This window comes from Myotis daubentonii, chromosome 10 (genome assembly GCF_963259705.1).
Source record: "Myotis daubentonii chromosome 10, mMyoDau2.1, whole genome shotgun sequence".
Lineage (NCBI taxonomy): Eukaryota > Metazoa > Chordata > Mammalia > Chiroptera > Vespertilionidae > Myotis > Myotis daubentonii.
The window spans coordinates 4,762,217-4,776,735 of record NC_081849.1 but is presented as its reverse complement, the minus strand read 5'-3'; the positions used below and the strand labels follow the sequence as shown (position 1 = coordinate 4,776,735).

Sequence of the window (14,519 nt, the reverse complement as noted above, 5' to 3'; positions counted from 1 at the left end):
CTGGCAGCCAATAATCGGAAAAGCTGGCTTCTGACACCCCATCTGTCTGAGCCCAGACAACATTTTCCCGTTGCTCTATGGCAAGGGTGGGCAAACTTTTTGACTCGAGGGCCACAATGGGTTCTTAAACTGGACCGGAGGGCCGGAACAAAAGCATGGATGGAGTGTTTGTGTGAACTAATATAAATTCAAAGTAAACATCATTACATAAAAGGGTATGGTCTTTTTTTTTTAGTTTTATTCATTTCAAATGGGCCGGATCCGGCCCGCGGGCCGTAGTTTGCCCACGGCTGCTCTATGGGCTTCTCTAAGGGCAGTTACTGCCAAAAATAATTTCTAAAAATTAAAACTTCAGAGTCTGAAAGACAAACATTTAAGAAAAATAAAGGTGTTGGTGTTAATTCTAAAATATCATTGACCACTTCAACCTTTTCTAGCTAATCCTATATAATAAAGAGCTAATATGCAAATGGTTGTCATGCCCTCACAGCTCAGACACTCAACACTGGGGAGAGAGGAATGGGGACCAGCCAGGCAAAAACGAGCTCGCAAGAAAGGAACGGGGACCAGCCAGGCTGCAGCCTGGGAGAGTGACAAGCCGCCCGCCCCGCAGTCCTGGGCACCAGCAACTGGGGCTGGGGCCCGGAAGAGGGACAAGCCACCTGCCCCGCAGTCCCAGGTGCCAGTAGCTGCACCTGCACCTGCAGCCCAGGAGAGGGACAAGCTGCCCGCCCTGTGGTCCTGGGAGCCAGCGTCTGTGGCTGCAGCCTGGGCGAAGCTGCCCGCCCAGGACCTGGGTGCCTGCGGCTGCAGCCAGCCTGGGAGAAGCCAGCCCAGGACCTGGGTGCCTGCGGCTGGCCAGAGGGAGGGAAGCCCTGGTCCAGGGTGCAGGGCGAGGCAGAGGCAGTTACAGGTGATCAGGCCAGCAGGGGAGCAGTTAGGGGCGATCAGGCCAGTAGAGGAGCAGTTAGGGGAGATCAGGCAGGCAGAGAAGTTAGGGACAATCAGGCAGGCAGGCGAGTGGTTAGGAACAAGCAGTCCCAAATTGTGAGAGGCAGTCGGACAGCCCCAAGGGGTCCTGGATTGGAGAGGGTGCAGGCTGGGCTGAGGGACCCTTTGCCCCTGTGCACGAATATTGTGCGCCGGGCCTCTAGTTTATTATAAATTGAGGATTATGATTAAGAATTCTGAACTGTCTCATGTTAATTTTTAAAAAGTATTGGTAAACTGCATTTTTACCTTTTAATTGCTATTATTCAGCTTGCCAAAAATCTAATATTCTACATCTACTCTCATCCATTTTACAAATAAGTCTAGAAATTATTTTACATTCCACACTGCTCTGTGAATACTAACAAGAACACATCAATTTTATAGAACCATTATTTTGCATCTGTTCAATTTAGTAAGCCAACGTGACATTTCAGAAAATTGGATCAAAAGATTATTTTCATTAGAGGTTTTCACAAAAAACATTTGTATCCTGCAGCGTCTTGGAGGGTAAGATTTAATTATATGACAATAGAGGTTACTCTGATGAATCATTACATAATCTCTATTAAAGTGAAATTAAAAACATAACCTAGATGTGCCTTTACTATAAAGACTTGGCCACATGTGGCCTTGGTGAGGTATTACTTGTTTTACTGAATGCAGTAATTCTAACCCCAGCCCTGCTTGGCCCGGGTCCTGTGCCTGGCCTCACGTGGCCTCGCGGGATGCGGTGGCGTGCTGGGGAAAGAGCCCGGGAGGAGAGAGACCTGGTCAGACACGGGACCTCAGAAACCACCCTGTCAAGTGGGACAGCCGCCATGAGCAACACTCGCCAGCCCGAGTCAGAGTGCAAGGACCTAACCCCACAGCGCATCCACTGCAGCTGTGCCGCACGCTATTAACGACGAAGGCTCTTTCTTTCCCCACCAAAATGTTCACACTAGTGGGAACAGGATTATGGGGACATTTTTGTTTTTATTTTTTATACTTTCTGTATTTTCCAAATTTTATAACTGGGGAAAAGTACTTTTTTTTTTAAGCAACTTTCTAAACTCAAATCTACTATCTCCACTAATGAAGCCGAATGTCTGCTCAGTGCCTTCAGGCTAAAATTCAAAAAAAGTGAACATGTGTCTCCAGCCCTTCCTGACCTGTCTGGCTGCCAGGGCCTCTTCCTCTTGGTAGGACGCCCACACGTGTGCCCACCCTGCCTACGGAACTAAGCAACACTCTTTGCCACACCTGCTGTCCCCATGCCTCACACACACACCCCTCGCTTTTACCCCTCAAGGAGGTGCTCGGCTGCCGCTGCCCTGGCCCCACAGCAAGCTGCTCACAGGTACCCACCTGCTTGTCCTCCCCGCTCCGCCCCCGCCTCGTCCCCTAAGCTTGAAGCAGAGAGGATGCTGACTCACCTGTGTGCCCTAAGTGAGTGCTGCCCTTCCCAGCTTCTCCCTGAGCTGACACCTCAAATGCTCCCTGGCTCTAGCCCACATGAAAGCTCCTTGCCCAGCCTTGATTTCAAACTAGAATCCCATTCATTAGAGGCCCGAGTCTTACATGTCCTTGGTATCTTTCACAGGACTGAGTACAGGGAGGCACACGGGTAGGCAGTCTGACATACAGAATGAAAAGGGCTTTTATTTTCTGTCCTCCAGATTTAAACCGTGTCCCCACCTGTCTCGGCCTCTTTCCTGAAACCTACCCAGCACCCAACAACAGGCCTCGGCCTGCACCAGCGTGGGGTCAGAGGCAGGGTGCCTGCTCCCCAACTTCCACTGCTTAGTACCCTTCCCTGCTGTCCCTGGGGAGCGCGGGAGGACTCCAACAGAGCTCAGCTGTACAAGCCCGATGGGAAGACAGAGGTCTCTCCGAAGCAAGGTCCCTTCGTGGAGGTGGAGTCCTCCTGGGTTCCAAGAGGGGCAGACACCAGGGTCTCTCCTCATGCAGTCCAAGCATGGCAGTGGCTCCCCCCCACCCCCACCCCCCGGTAAACCATTCCACACCTGACATTTGCACACATTACACGTGGTGCGAGTTCACAGGTCTGCACCCTCAGACTCACTGAGCGACAGTCTCTCATTTGCTTGGCTCCTGGGCACTACTCCTGTCACAAAGGAAGTGGTCAGCCAGCTGCATGAGCTTGTTAACGCAGCTCAAAACTGGATTTCCCGCCACCTCGGACACCAGTGCCCAGCATGCTTTTCACCAGGACTTCTTCACGCCAACGACTAGCAGGCAAGCCTCTGCCCCTCCCCTGGTGTGCGCCATCTCCCTGCACTTGGGCGCAGGTCTCTATCATTGGCCCAGTGCACACTGGGAATTTAGAGTCACTCACCGTAAGTGACAAACTGAGAACTCAGTAACCCACAGAGGTCATAACACTGAGCCTGGACTCCGATTGCTATTAGTCCGACTGCATTTGCTCGAAGGACTTAAAATCCTGTCCAAGGTCTTGCTAAATTCATCTTGTCCACCACAGACCCAGCCACGCCCCAGAATGCAACTCGGACCTCGATACTCCCATCACCTGGGCCACTTCCCAGACCACCGGACAGGACCCGTGACCGCGTGTACCTAGGAGACTGAGGGCAGCTTCCCATACCACCCCCCCCAACCCCACCCATTACCACACCTTTGTCTTCTCAGCCCAGAACAGAGATCTACTTAGACCCCAGCCTGTACTATGGCCCTGCGTCACTGTCCAGGGCCACAGAACAACTGTCTGCTACCAATGAATGCTCCTCGCCTTTACCTGGGCGCTACTGTTTCCGCCCCCTCCCCCCCCAAAAAAAGCAAAACTGGTAAGCCTGACTCACTTTGGCTCCCAAAATCCTATGGTCCTCCTCCAGTATCCTCTGTGCTAGCCCAGCTCCACTGCCGTCATCTGCCCTCTAGTTCCCTTCCTCCAGGTAGACAGCTGATCACCCCAAACGCCACGCTTTCACACCGCTTCCTCACCTGCCCTCAGAAACCAGCTCCTGTTTCACGCCCAGCGACGATGCACCCACCAACCAGAGCACTGGAATGGGGGCCTCTGACCCTGGCTTCAGGAGGAAGCACCTCTCACGCGGTGAGCGCAGCTTCTCCCCGTACCTGAGGCCCCACCTGGCTCCAGTCAGTGGCCTCAGCGCGGTATCTCCACCCCGCAGGGCTGACCCAAATCCAAACCTCTGTCTGGTCTAAGACTGGACCGGTCCCTCCCATAAACTCCCATCCTTTCCCTGCCCTCAGTCAGCTAACAGCTCCCAGACTAGTGTCACCTACAAGATTTCAGGGGTTTAATTTTGTTTGCTTGTCCTGTGTTTTCCAAATGTTCTAGGAAACATTTATAATCCAAAATGAAACATAAAGCAGCCCCCCTCCGCTGGCTCCTTCATCAGGTTCACACTCAGATCCCTGTCTCAGTCCCCTGTCTGCCCCCCCTCCCCTCCTCCACACCGGGCACAGGCTGCCCCTCCCACCTGCTCTATTTGGAAAGCCCTCTCCCTGCCCCATTTTTACTCCAATTCTGCCCATTCTTTCAGGCCCACTGTATCTGACATCCTCCACCAAGGGTCCTAACCTGGAGTCCACACTGCTGCCTCCTTCTGAGCTCAGAGGTCAGCACCTGTGTGTGCCACCTGACCCAGTACTCACGCGCAGATGTCACATACACAGTCACCCTCCATGTTACGTGTATCTATATATATAAAACCCTAAGCAAGCATTCAACCATTTGACTGTTTGACCGGTGGCTATACGCGCACTGATCACCAGGAGGCAGATGCTCAACAGAGGAGCTGCCCCCTGGTGGTCAGTGTGCTCCTGTGGGAGTGCCACTCAGCTGACCGATGGTGAGTGCAGCTGCGGCAGAGCAAGCCTCTCCTGCCTCCGTGGCAGCAGGCTCAGCGGGGCTGGGGTGAGGGGGAGCAGTGTGGCGCCCCACCCAGGCTTGGGCTCAGGCTCCTCCCCGGCCACCTGCCGCTTCACGCACTACTACATCCCTCGGGGGATGTCAGACTGCCGGCTTTGGGCCTGGCCTTCGGGCCTGAACTGGCAGTCCGACATCCCCCGAGGGGTCCCGGACTGCGAGAGGGCGCAGGCCAAGCTGAGGAACCCCAGTGGTACACAAATCCGTGCACCAAGCCTCTAGTTATGTAATAATCCACTACATTACATGACCTTTGTTAAATGCAGCTATCAGTTTTTCCTCTCAAGACTGAAAGTGTTCTCTAGCACTCAACTAATAATGACTATGTAATAATCGTATAATTCTAATGACCTGTGCTTCTTTATTTCCCCAAGTCAGCCCTGGTAAGCCCTACATCACTGCAGCCCTGGCCCCTGACATCCCAGTCTCTCTGACCAGCCTCTTCCTCCCACTCTCTCATTCAGTTCGAGCCTCGGGACTGGGCTTTGAAGCTCTAAACCCAGAAATCCAGGCAAGACAAATACAACTACATGTGAAATGCACATTTTAGCCAGAGAACACTGTTTATGCATGATAAGTGATAGTAAACATTTTTTTCACTTTAAAAGCTTTACTATGTTTATTCTAAATTTGGAACATACAGAGAAGTATAAGGAAAATAATAAAAAGTAATATGTGACCACAGTAACCATCACAAAGGGCTTTCATTTTAGCCAACTTTAAAGATCACCATGTAAATATGCATTTATGGCACCAACGTGAAAAACACTAAGATGCAAATACCAACCAAACTCCTATTCTTGAGGAAAAAAGCCCAATTTTCAAGGATGTGTATTGAGTGGATGTAACAAAAACAAAACGGAGGGATTTTATAATCTTCCAGCACTTCCAGAATTTACAAGAGACACAAACAAAACACAGTAACCATAAGTAAGCTTACTTACTGCTTAGATGGCTGATACCACTGATATGAAGAACTGAGTCTGGCCAATAACCTCACAACTTCCAACTAAATATTACTGGTTCCATAATCCTCTATTAAAAAGGCATGTTAAAAAAGCAAGACTACAATCTAAATTCCTTTTCATCTCACTAACATCCTTGACGTGCCCTTTCTCAAAGGCTTGCTCTAAGATGGGGCTAAACACTTTCCCGAAAACACTAAGGCCCGGATCACAGAATGGGACCACAAGCACACAGAACAGCAGCGTTCCGAGGCGCTGTCCACTGACTAGTGATTCTAGATACATTTCTCTATGTAGTTTTAAAATAAGTTCAAGTAATAGCAACTTGGGTTTTTTTTTATAGCTAGAGGGTGTTTTCAGCTGGGGGTTGAGAAGACAGATTACAATAAAAAACATTAACTATTCCCTTCTCTCATCACCCACATCTGGAAATGAAGCATGAGTGTTACACAACTGTGCCCCATGGAGCACGCAGCTCAGCAATGCTTGTGCACAAACACAGATAACACGAGAGTGACCGCGGGCATGCTCACCTGAGACAGGCAGGCTATGACTCCAAAAAAGGTCTGGCAGGACTCTGGAGAAAATCCATTGACTCTGATGGACGGTTATTAAGATTCCAATGCAATGAGATCAGTGTCACCTGCAGTTCACGCACACTCACTCACACTCACACTCACCCACTACAGGAAGACACAGACCAAGGTGACCCGAGCACAGGGGACTGGGAGACGGTGACAGCATAGAGGAGAGGTTTCCATGGGAGCGCTCCCAAAGCCAGTGAGCGTGGCACTCACCAAGCACCTGGCCCGAGAGACAGCACAGGCGTGCACATGCCCATATACACAGGGCAGAGTGGGCATCTCAGAGCAAGTCCACAGTCTCGAGTGGATCCCTTTCGCTGTGCGGCAAGGAATCCCTCGTAAAAGGGCCTGAGCTCTGGTGCTAATGCCTCCACTAACTGTGAGAACAAGCCAGACTCCCTGAGCGTCAGCGCCCCCTTGCTAACACTAGAGCCAGCAACGCTCTTCCTAAAGCTCTGACTTTAAAATTCATTCAGAATCCCGCCTGAAGAGCGTCTGTGAGCCAACCGGGCACGGCCGTCCCTGCGCAGGCTCTGGGCTCAGGTGCTCATAGGCCAGCCTGGCCTGAGCTCACACGGACTCTTCTGAAGACTGTGGAGTAGTTGCAATCCTGTCCCTATAGGAGAAAGTCCACCTACCGAGATGGGCGAACAAAGAGAATCATCAGACTGGAAACGCTACTGCACTTTGAGGTCTCCTACCCAGGCAGACTGAGACCCGCCAAACCCGAGCCTGCAGCGTGCAGGGCCCTGCACACCCCAACCTCATGCCACCAGCCCTACTGCCATGCTCCTGCCTTCACTTGGGCTCTCGGCTGGCAAACACTTAGCAAAGCAGGAACAAGGGAAAGTTGGAGGGTGTGGTCCTGGAGCTTCTCCGGGATGGCAAGTGGTGGCTGGATGACGGCCTTCTGAGGGCGCCTGTGAGGAGGGCGCCGACCCACACAGGACTAACCTCTCATCTGCAGAAGTACCCCCCACTCCCAGTCTGCTTTCTCTGTGTTCATGAAGAAAACACGCCCCCCCCCCCCAATAAAACCAAAACCCATTTCCTTTAACTCTTTACAATGGATGAGAAATCGGATTTCTGGGCCAGACTTGCTCAAGTTCTGCATATCATCCAAGAACTGAGCATAAAGGGATACTTCCTGTGTATCTGAGGCCCCTATAAATACTTAATGCAATAAGATGCCTGCTGTCGGCATTGATGCAGTAAGGAATAAAGGCGTCCGCAGGAACAGCCTAGCCCCGAGCAGAACGGAGGGGGCTGCATGACATCATCTACTTCCCGGACCTAAAGTGTTAACAGCACAACCGGAGCCTGCAGCTGTGTCCACTCGGCCAGGACACAAGATGGACACAACACAATTCACCATGGAACCCACTTCTCACCCAGCAATTCCCACATCAGGCATCAATGCTCTCTCCTCCCTCCCTTCCCCCAAAAAGGATACGGCAGGAGCGCTCCGCACTGCACAGACAGAACCACCCAGGACGGCTGCAAAAGAAAACAGGACTCAGTCAAAGGCTGTTTCCAACTTACAGAGTGACATGCTCTACCAGTGTTGCTCCTAGACACTAAAGCAGTGGTTCTCAACCTTCTGGCCCTTTAAATACACTTCCTCATGTTGTGACCCAACCATAAAATCATTTTCGTTGCTACTTCATAACTGTCATGTTGCTACTGTTATGAATCGTCATGTAAATATCTGATATGCAGGGTGGTCTTAGGTGACCCCTGTGAAAGGGTCGTTTGATCGCCAAAGGGGTCGCGACCCACAGGTTGAGAACCGCTGTTCTAAAGGCTCGGTTATAACTGACCACGAAGCACCTAGACTGCAGCGATGGTATTCAAATAGCAGGCACGCCAGGGCCAAAGCCTCGCTGTGAATGCCCGAGGAGAAAGCCTAAAGTTATGTATAAAAGTTTAATTCCACGCGTTACTTCCTAAGCCTCGAGGCCGGCTGGAAGCGGTCCTGCCAACTGAGGCCCCTGCCCACCCCAAGCAGCCTGCGCCGGCCCCTCCTGAGTCCTTCTCGATCCCGAATCAAATGAGGTCTGAACGAGTGCATCTTCCCAATGAAGCCAAACAGACACGATGTCAGTGCACCAGGCAAGGTAACTTTTTATGAATTCTAAAACTCAAATTATAAAACCGTAAGTTCATCACTACCTTTGGGGGTACTTTACATATTTTTAAATTATCTTACCTTATATTTTTTATATTTAATTTTAAGAAGTACATAAATCACTATACTGATAGCTCTGCTTCACGAAATCACTATGTAAAAATCTAGTGATGCCCGGTTTAGCCAGCCGACAACTGGAAGACTTCACCAGCTGAAACACACACACTCCTGCGTTAGCTCACACGCCAGATATTTACTGAGATTCTACTAGGTGCACCAGCCAGGACACGAACACAGAAGCGCATCTCTCATGCAGCAGCACCTCGCTAATGCTCTGCAGTTCCTGTCACTCCCTTAAAAGAACTTCGGAGCCCAGCTGGCCTGGCTCAGTGGGTGAGTGTCAACCTGTGAAGCAGGAGGTCACAGTTTGATTCCTGGTCAGGGCACACATCCAGGTTGTGGGCTCGATTCCCAGTAGGGGGCGTGTAGCAGGCAGCCGATCAATGATTCGCTCATCATTGATGTTTCTATCTCTCTCTCCCTCTCCCTTACTCTCTGAAATCAATAAAAAATATATATTAAAAAAAAAAAAAGGACTTTGGAAAGCGAAGTACCCTTCATCCTTTTTTTAGGTGACGCCAACAACTTAGCATAAGTTTATCTTCTGCAGACAGAGTACAGGAATAGCAAACGTTTTATGAAATGGAGACTGGCTCTGCTTGGGATAATTATTGCACGAAGATCTGATCACTTTACCGAATGCTGAGCTAACTCACTGGGTAAGTGCACCTCGCCGAAAGAAAGCACCTTGCCAGCGAATCTTCCCGCGGTCTGACTCTAGTCAAACTCCCAGGAATTCAGTTAAGCTGGATCAGGAACCTACATCGGTGACCCTGCTTTGACCCTCCTGCATTCAGAACGCCTTCACATGAGCCGGGCCATTCTCAGCAGCAGCACCCAGAGCCCCTCAGGTCTGCTCAGACGCCCAGTTGCTAGGTATTCCTTTGACGTGTCCCGAGGATGCTCAAAGCCGGGGGCAATGCCGGGTAACAGGACTCGGTGGTTGATGGCAGACAGGGGAGGGGGACAACTGTGAAGGGGTATCCTCAGGCTGCAGGAAGGGCCCCGGAAGGAAGCCGACTCTCTGGAAAGGACCCCTGACGACAGTCTATGGTCACAGTCACAGGGATCTACAGGTGGCGATCTGACTGCTTCCTCCAGCATGGGTGTCGCTGGGCCCAATGTACACATACACTACAAGTCATGGGGTATTACCTACATACAATTTCATTCCAGAGGGTAGTACAAAATATTTGCTACCGACCTTCACAACAGGTAAATCAAAGACTTCCCGGGCCTCCCCGACCTCCGGGTTGTCCCCGTCCTCTGAGATGATGTGCGAGGCCAGTGCATTGTAGGACACTTCCTTAGCCTTCCCAGCCTTTAGAAGCTGAATAACCTTTAAAAAAACACACACACATTAAAATTCTGCATTTCATTCTTGGTTTGTACAAATTAGTGTGAACATGAACATTCTAATTAAAAGCACACCTTGTTCTCCACACACACCTTTTACTCTGTTATAGTCAATGAAACATTAGGGGACAATGAAAAGCAGCAACTCTTGGTTTACTGACAAGTGAGCAGGGAAGCTACTGTGAGCAGGTGCCACAGGGTATCAGCGCTGAAGACAGAGGACTGACAGACACTTAGTGCACAGCCCCGTGCACTGGAGATCTGGTCTGGCTTGGCGATGGGTGGTCACCGCCAATGGGAAAAGCCCGGGAAGGGACACACAGGAACCGAACTCCGGTTTCTGTCAATGGGCCCGTGCTAAACCTGATTTTGTAACATGTCCTTTTGCTGCAGCTCTAAGAACCTATTGACGAAGGTGAGGACTCACTGGACATGAGTGGAATCCTGGTGAATTTAAAGCAATTAACCCCTTGAGTGCTGGGGAGTGCAATCGCGCTCCTCCTGTCTTTCGCCAAAAGTGCCGGGAGCGCTATCAAAGCTTCGAAATGGCGTCCAGTTCTAAGTCTGCTTTTATTAGTGAGGATGATATTGCTAAATATGTCAATGTAGTAAAGGTTTCCTTAAGTTTTTGAATATGTAACTTCATTTACTTGCGATTCATAATTTTTTTCCTAAACTGCTGTAAAATCAGCAAAAATGCCTTGGCAATTTTAGCATAGTTCCTAGGTTACTGGTCGGCACTCAAAGGGTTAAGGAGGCAAAGCCAATGCTGCGCTGTGGGGAGAGCAGTGTTCCCACGGGCTGGGTGAGCACAGACGCACTGCGCACACGTTCTTGTGTGCTACGCAGTCTTATTCTCAGGGAAGGCAGGAGGGCTGGGAGCAGGTAGGGCATGATCAGGTTTTCTAGAAAGATTGACTGTCAGTGTCAAAGAATGGACTGGGTTGGCTCCATGATGAGCCAGGTGACCTGGGAGGAGTGGCTGCAATAACCAGGTGACGAGGCAGGCACGTGACCTAAAGGAATGTCGCCAGGGGAGGAAGACACACGTGAGAGACCTAGCAGGACACAGTGACTGCAAGAGGTGTAGGCACAGGAGGAAAGAATGAAGTGCTGGGAACCACAGGACCAGCACAGAGGGCGGAGCACAGGGGCGGGTTGGGGACCGGAAAAGAAGGAAGTTTAGATTAGTGAGGCAACAGCCAGAGCTCAGGGAGTTGGGGGGGGGGGGGGGGGGGACAACACCTGCAGCAGAGACCTCAGGACCCAGGGGAGGCAGGTGCAGCTCCAAGTGTGCCCCACCACCAGGGATATGGAGCCCACACAGCTGAGTTTACCCACAACAGGGACAACCTCTTTAGGATACGTTACCGACCATCAACAGGACTGAACAGATGCCAGTACTTGTTTCATGAATGAAAGCACCATAGCCGTCAGCCACAAACCAGCTCACCTGTCTCCCTCCCCTGGCCCTCCAAGCATCTTTAGCTTCACTGCGCTCAACCCGTCTCCCGGAAAATGCCTCCATTCTGCTCCGGATCCTACTGCCTTTTCCAAGAGTCTGGAAACTTCACCCTCTGCCTCCTGCCTACCAAGTGGCCACGTCTTGCATACATGCACATGCGCAAACGCAGACCCGTGCCCTGGCCCGTCTCTGCTTCCTTTTGAGGCCTGATTTCTTGAAACAATAGGCAGCCTTTTGGGTTTCACACCCTCACTGCTGCCCAGCGTCTGCCAACAGCTTCACTGCCGACGCCTACCGGCTCACGTGGACTCTGCCCAAGGCGCCAGCCTGTCCAGTCTCCACAATGCCCACCGCGACCTGACAGGCACCTCTGCTCCCTCTGCTCCGGGTCCGCCAATCGTCCGGCGTCTCCCAAACACACGGATGGCTCCTCTCCTCAGCACAGGTCCCCCCAGGGGCATGATCTTTCACCCGGAGTGAAGAACCCGTGGGAAAGGACGCCACTCGGAAACCTTTCAGTGGTCCTTCCCCTGGGCACCCCAGCACCCAGCATCCTACGATAACACCCTCAGGTGTGCCCCCCGCCCACCGCATCTTTGTTACACCCGGACCCAGCCATGCCTGGCGTGCACTGGATGTTCAACATGTCAACTCTCTGAGTCCGTATTTATGGGGCCCAGACAATCGGAGGCTCTGGCTCCATACTTTTTAGGAAGTAAACTGCTGCAGATCCAAGTGGTTTGTGAACATTTTTAAGCCCTTAGATCTGACTTACACCGTTGAGCAAATATGGTTCAACATAAGTTGCTCCAGGGTTTAGGTAGCATGGGGTTCAAGTCCTAAATGAGATGGGGGTGAGAAGTAGAAGGTGAAGAACAGTGAAAGAAAGGCGAGCTATCAGCACTGGAAAATGCTAACGTTGTCACAGGCTCGCATCATCACTCTGGGTTCAGAGCCTGCTTATGTTTACATTCCAAGCTAAAGTCTCTTCACCCTAAAGGTGCAGGGAAGTACCACCTGGGGGTCAGCCTGGGGAGTCTGGTTAGTAAGACACCAAGCACAAGCCTCTAGAACGCCAAGAACCCGGTGCCTTCTATACCAACTCTCCTTCTACGCCCACCAAGTATGCGCCTTTGCTAAGCTCAGCCCGCACCTTCCCCAGCTCCCCCGCCCTCCCTCCAGGCGTAGCCCTCACTGGGGAGGAGACCCCGGGCCACACAACTGCATAGATAAAGAAGAGAGAATCAGATTAACCCGAAGAGGGTACTCAACTAAGACTGATTCCCCCGCAGGGTCAGGCTGGCCTTCAAACAGATGCCTCACTGAGAAAAAGCTTAGGAAAAGCCACAGAGCCTTTCGCACGAGCCCACACTAGAAAGTTTTAAAGGGCGGGTGTGGATGGTGCCGTGCGGGTATTTCCTACACTTACGGTACAGTCCACCCAGTTAGGAAAATGCAGGAATTCGCCTTCGCTGGTGAACGGAGCGCTCCACGGGTGCGCAGATGACAGCTGGGTGGCTGCCACCCGGGCCGGCGAGCAGACCCCTCGCGCGGGAGCCCGGACACCAGAGCGGGCCGGCAGCACAGAGACCGGCACCTGTCCCGATCCTGCCGGGAAAGGGGGGCCGTGCGCTCCCAGGGGCGGCCGCGGGGGTCGGGGGCCGATGGCCACGGGACGGGACGCCCGGCAACGCCAGGCGGAGGGCAGCTGGCAATCTGCGCCAGGCCGAGCTAGGGCTCGGGGGACACGGAGCAAAGGAACTCGGGAGCTGACCCACCCACGTGCTCTGCCCTCCTCCCGGGTCTGGGCATGCCCAGGGTCCCGCAGACGCCCCCCGGTCCCCTCCGGGGTCCCGCAGACGCCCCCCGGCCCCCGCCCGCCCCCCGGGCGCCGACCCCAGGCCTGCTCGGCGCCAGGCAGTGCAGCCTCCGCGCGGCCAGGCCAGCGGGGACCGGGCGGTGGGGCCCCGACTTTCTACGTCCGAGCGCGCGCCCGCGGCGGGCACGGGGCGGGCCGGGGACGCGGCGGCGGGGGCGGCGCGGTACCTGCGGGTCGATGTCGCCCACCGCGTAGTACTTGACCTCCCTGAACAAGTCCTCTGGAACTTGCGGCTCCTGATCCGCCATGGTCGCGGCGGCTCCCGCCCGGGGCCCGCGGGGCGAAGTGCCCTACGGGTCGGCCCGGCCCGGTGCTGCAAGTCCGCCCGTTCCCCCGCCCTCCGCGCCCCGCCCGCGCCGAACGACCCAAGCGCGGGAGCCGCGCTCGCACTGCGGGACGCACCATCCGCGGGCCGCCGGGGGGAGCGCCGAGGAGCGGGCAGTCAGCCGGCACCGCCCGGCGCCTCCGCTGCGGCCGGCGGGCCCCGGGATACGGCTGGCGCGCAGCCCGCTCCAGGAACCAGGGCTCCTGTGGCGGCCGCTCCCTCACGAGAGGGCCCAGGGGGCGCGGGGAAACGAGCGCCCCCCACGTGCGGCCGGAGTGGGCCGGTCCTGGGAGAGAGGGAACGCGAGCCCCTCCCGGCAGCACGCGCGGCCCCTGGGCGGAGCGTGCGCGCGGCGACGGGGGCGGGGCGAGGGGCGGTGCCCGCGACGGGGGCGGGGCGAGGGCCGGCGGCCGCGGATCTCGGAGCCCCCGCGTCAAGGCACCGAGGAGCTGAGCGTCGTCGGTGGCCGCACGGCCGGACCCGAGGTGACGCCTCACACCTGCGGCCTAGGAGGGCCGGTCCCGGCTGAGAGCGGGGACAAGTCGCGGTCCGAGCGCCGCCGCTGACCGAGGTGCCCGGCTCCCTGGCCCCGCCGGTGGGCGTCTCCCCGCCACTCCGCTCCGGCCGGGACCTGCGCTGTGGGCTGAGCCCTGCTCTGCTCCCCACGGAGCGGCGGTGACGCGTCCGCGCTCTGACGTCATCCTGTCGCCGGGAGGCCGGCGAGGCGCCCGCACTCCCTCCAGTCCCGCCGCGAGTGCCCCGTCCTGGGCCACCCCCGACCCGCCGAGGCC

At 54.2% G+C, this 14,519-nt stretch overlaps 1 protein-coding gene across 4 annotated transcripts in view; it reads right to left on the bottom strand.

Annotated features, from left to right (window-relative positions):
• PAXIP1 (PAX interacting protein 1) overlaps nt 1-13,770 on the bottom strand; it is a 39,026-nt gene extending 25,256 nt beyond the window's left edge. For 2 of the 4 annotated variants that reach the window (XM_059711367.1, XM_059711369.1), the window contains exons 1-4: nt 13,571-13,770; nt 9,908-10,042; nt 7,909-7,952; nt 6,405-6,468 (exon numbers count right to left, since the gene is read on the bottom strand). In XM_059711367.1, the coding sequence (XP_059567350.1) occupies nt 6,405-6,468; nt 7,909-7,952; nt 9,908-10,042; nt 13,571-13,651 (324 nt within the window). In that variant the 5' untranslated portion in view covers nt 13,652-13,770. Of the gene's footprint in view, nt 1-6,404; nt 6,469-7,908; nt 7,953-9,907; nt 10,043-11,512; nt 12,658-13,570 lie in introns of those variants that run through there. The other 2 variants (XM_059711368.1, XM_059711370.1) reach the window with 2 other exon arrangements.
• Nucleotides 13,771-14,519: the final 749 nt, after the last annotated feature.